This window comes from Impatiens glandulifera, chromosome 3, assembly GCF_907164915.1.
Source record: "Impatiens glandulifera chromosome 3, dImpGla2.1, whole genome shotgun sequence".
Classification (NCBI taxonomy): Eukaryota; Viridiplantae; Streptophyta; class Magnoliopsida; order Ericales; family Balsaminaceae; genus Impatiens; species Impatiens glandulifera.
In genome coordinates, this window is record NC_061864.1 from 54,440,012 (window position 1) to 54,442,896 (window position 2,885).

The window sequence follows — 2,885 nt, forward strand, 5'->3', positions numbered from 1 at the left end:
GTACAGACGATTACACTGTTAATGGATACATTAGGGAATAGAATTCCCCGAGACTAATCCTGAGATAAACGCAATTTCCTTTTCAATAACCCCATTGACATTCATTAAATAATATTTGCAATATTATCTAAAACTTCCATAAATAATTTGTTTTTGATAAAATTCCAAACTTTGTACCCAACTTTCATTCTCTTCTCTAGTTTGTGTGGATTTCTCTCTCTCCCTCTCATTTCTACTCTTTCCGAAATTCGTGGTTCACAACTTCACACACCAGACAGTCAATCCATTGGATGTGGAGTTAGGGAGATTTCTTCTTGATCACCTCTCTCTAGGGTTAAAGTTCGTCGATTTCATGTAACTCAATCTGACCCAACAAGAAAAAAGGAACCTTTCTGCAATTCGATTGAGCTGATTGAAATCATGCCTGGCAACGGAGATGGAGGCAATTTCTATTGGGTGCGGAATCAGCAGAGCCCAGAAAATCTCAAAGGAATCGTCGTAGTTTTCTCATGGATTTCAGTTCACGAGACCATCTTAAGAACTTACACAGATCTATATTCTTCTCTTGGATGGATCTCTCTTGTTTCTCACTCTGATTTCCTCAATCCGTAAGTTCATAGCTTTAATTGATTAAGAATATTGAACTTCTTATGCAAATCGATGAAAACTTTGTTTTTCATTTCTGTCAATCTAGAGAAAAAGACTATAGATCAAGCAAAATTGCATCTAACTTTTTTGTATTTCGATTTGCAGGTTCTTTCCTGATAGGTCTACATCATTGGCATTTAATCTCCTTAATGAACTAGCTGAGGTTTAGTTCTTTCTCTATATTGCTGCTATCTATATATATTTATCACTTTAGGGTTTTATTTTTACTTCAATTTGCTTTATCATTTACAGGAATTGAAAATTCGACCATGCCCTTTAGTGCTTGTAGCCTTATCTGGTGGCTCAAAAGCTTGCATGTACAAATTTCTTCAGGTAATTCTCAATCCAAACCCTAATTTTCACTCACTCCCATTTTAATTCTGTTTTCTATGTTCAATCAGTCAATGTTGATTGTCCTGAAATGCAATTTGGCTTGGTTTCTTTGGAAATTTGTGACTAATAGTATAATTTGATTTGCTGCTATATGCTTTGAATTTGTATCAACTATGACAGAAATATGATCAAATTAGTACAAATCATGAAATGAGATGTTGGTCTTGTTTCTGTTTTGATTTCTCCTTCTTCTTTGATCTGATTTTCTCATGATTTGTGTTGTTTTATTGTTTTTCCATTTCTGACCATGGCTGTGAATTTTGCTCCCTGCAGATACTTGAGGGAGGAGTAGGGAATGTACAACTTGAACTGGTTAGGGATTCCATCTCTGGTCAAATTTATGATTCTGCCCCTGTTGATTTCGCTCGGGACTTAGGTGCGCGATTCATACTTCATCCTAACATCTTCAAGGTGCCCGGTTCAAATAAACTGATGTCCTTATTTGCAAAAGCTGTTACTTTTGGTGCGGATGCTTTGTTCTTTACCAGATCGGGTTACTGGAAAACTATTTATTCCTCTGTGGTAAGTTTATGTTACTTTTCAATATAAAAAAGGAAAATCGTGTTTTTTTAACTTCAATTTCTTTTCTTTTGTTAGAATTTGGAATGCCCGTTTCTCGTTCTGTGTTCAGAAACAGATGAATTCGCTCCATATCCTGTCATCATCAATTTCGTTAAGCAAATCGAGATTCTCGGAGGAAATGTTAAACTTGTCAAATTTAACGATTCCCCACATATAGGTATGTCTCGATCTCAGTTTCATCTTCTTGAAACCATGAGCTTGTTTGATGTCCCCAATTTCATAGGGTTAGAAAAAGTGGATTAATTGGGTTAAAATGACCAAGTAAATGTATTTTAATATTTTAGAAACTTATTGCAAGCTTTTGAATTAAATCGAAATAACCCTTCATCATCAAAAGCCCATGTGTATATTACGATATTCCATTATCGGAAACATAATTTGTGTCTTATTAATGCAGGTCACTACAATAATTACCCGATACAGTATAGATCAGCAGTATCAGATCTACTTGAACAAGCAGTTTCAATATATTGCAATAAGAATCCGGGATTTGGAGAAAGAAGTTGTAACCACATGAAAGAGATGAAGGATGAGATATCGGGTTTGATAAGCGATCTCCAAAACGCAACAATAGACCTAAAGAAAGAAGAAGAATGTGTTCACTTGTGGAGTCCTCCGAAAATGAATGCGCACACTTTGCTCGGTGAAATTCTATTTGATGCTTGTGTTCCAAAAAATGTTGAAGGTTGGGATATAAAATTCGTCAGTGGTTGTAATAAGCGTTCTTCGTCTAGCCCCACTAAACGTGTTCGATCGAGATTGTAGGTTTTGGAGTTGATATTTGTAGATAAGAAGAGAAATGTGAAATTTTCATTGTAGATTATTTTGTATATCACTTCTCCTTTTGAAATATGTCTATTCAAATTTCAAGTGTGCCCATATATTTGTACATAAGAATAATAACTAAGAGTGAGCAACTTTTTACTTTGTTATATTTTTCTCTCAATAATAACAATTTTGTAAACAACATTTGCTCCAATTCTTATAGCTTGAAAATACAAAGATCATGAAAAAACATGAAGAGAATACTATATGGTTCATCTCATTTTAGGGTTTGATATATAGTTTAGTTGAAAAATTAAATTATTTGTATATCAAAGTTATCAGTAATCCCCTCTTCTAACTTAGTAGAAACAAAAAGTGGATATTCTTATCCTAAGTTCGAGTTTATCAGGTAAAAAATTCTGCGTCTGGTTAAGTGTATTTACGAGTTACATATTTAATTCGTGGTACTATTTTTTCCCCAAAAGTTAAAATATATG

At 34.0% G+C, this 2,885-nt stretch overlaps 1 protein-coding gene across 1 annotated transcript; it reads left to right on the forward strand.

Annotated features, from left to right (window-relative positions):
• The first annotated feature begins 215 nt into the window (after positions 1-215).
• On the forward strand, positions 216-2,555 carry LOC124929397. Its single transcript, XM_047469748.1, has 6 exons — positions 216-608; positions 754-811; positions 901-981; positions 1,315-1,563; positions 1,639-1,780; positions 2,021-2,555. Exons 1-6 carry the CDS (start codon positions 421-423, stop codon positions 2,386-2,388), a joined length of 1,086 nt encoding a protein of 361 aa, XP_047325704.1. The 5' UTR covers positions 216-420; the 3' UTR covers positions 2,389-2,555.
• Positions 2,556-2,885: the final 330 nt, after the last annotated feature.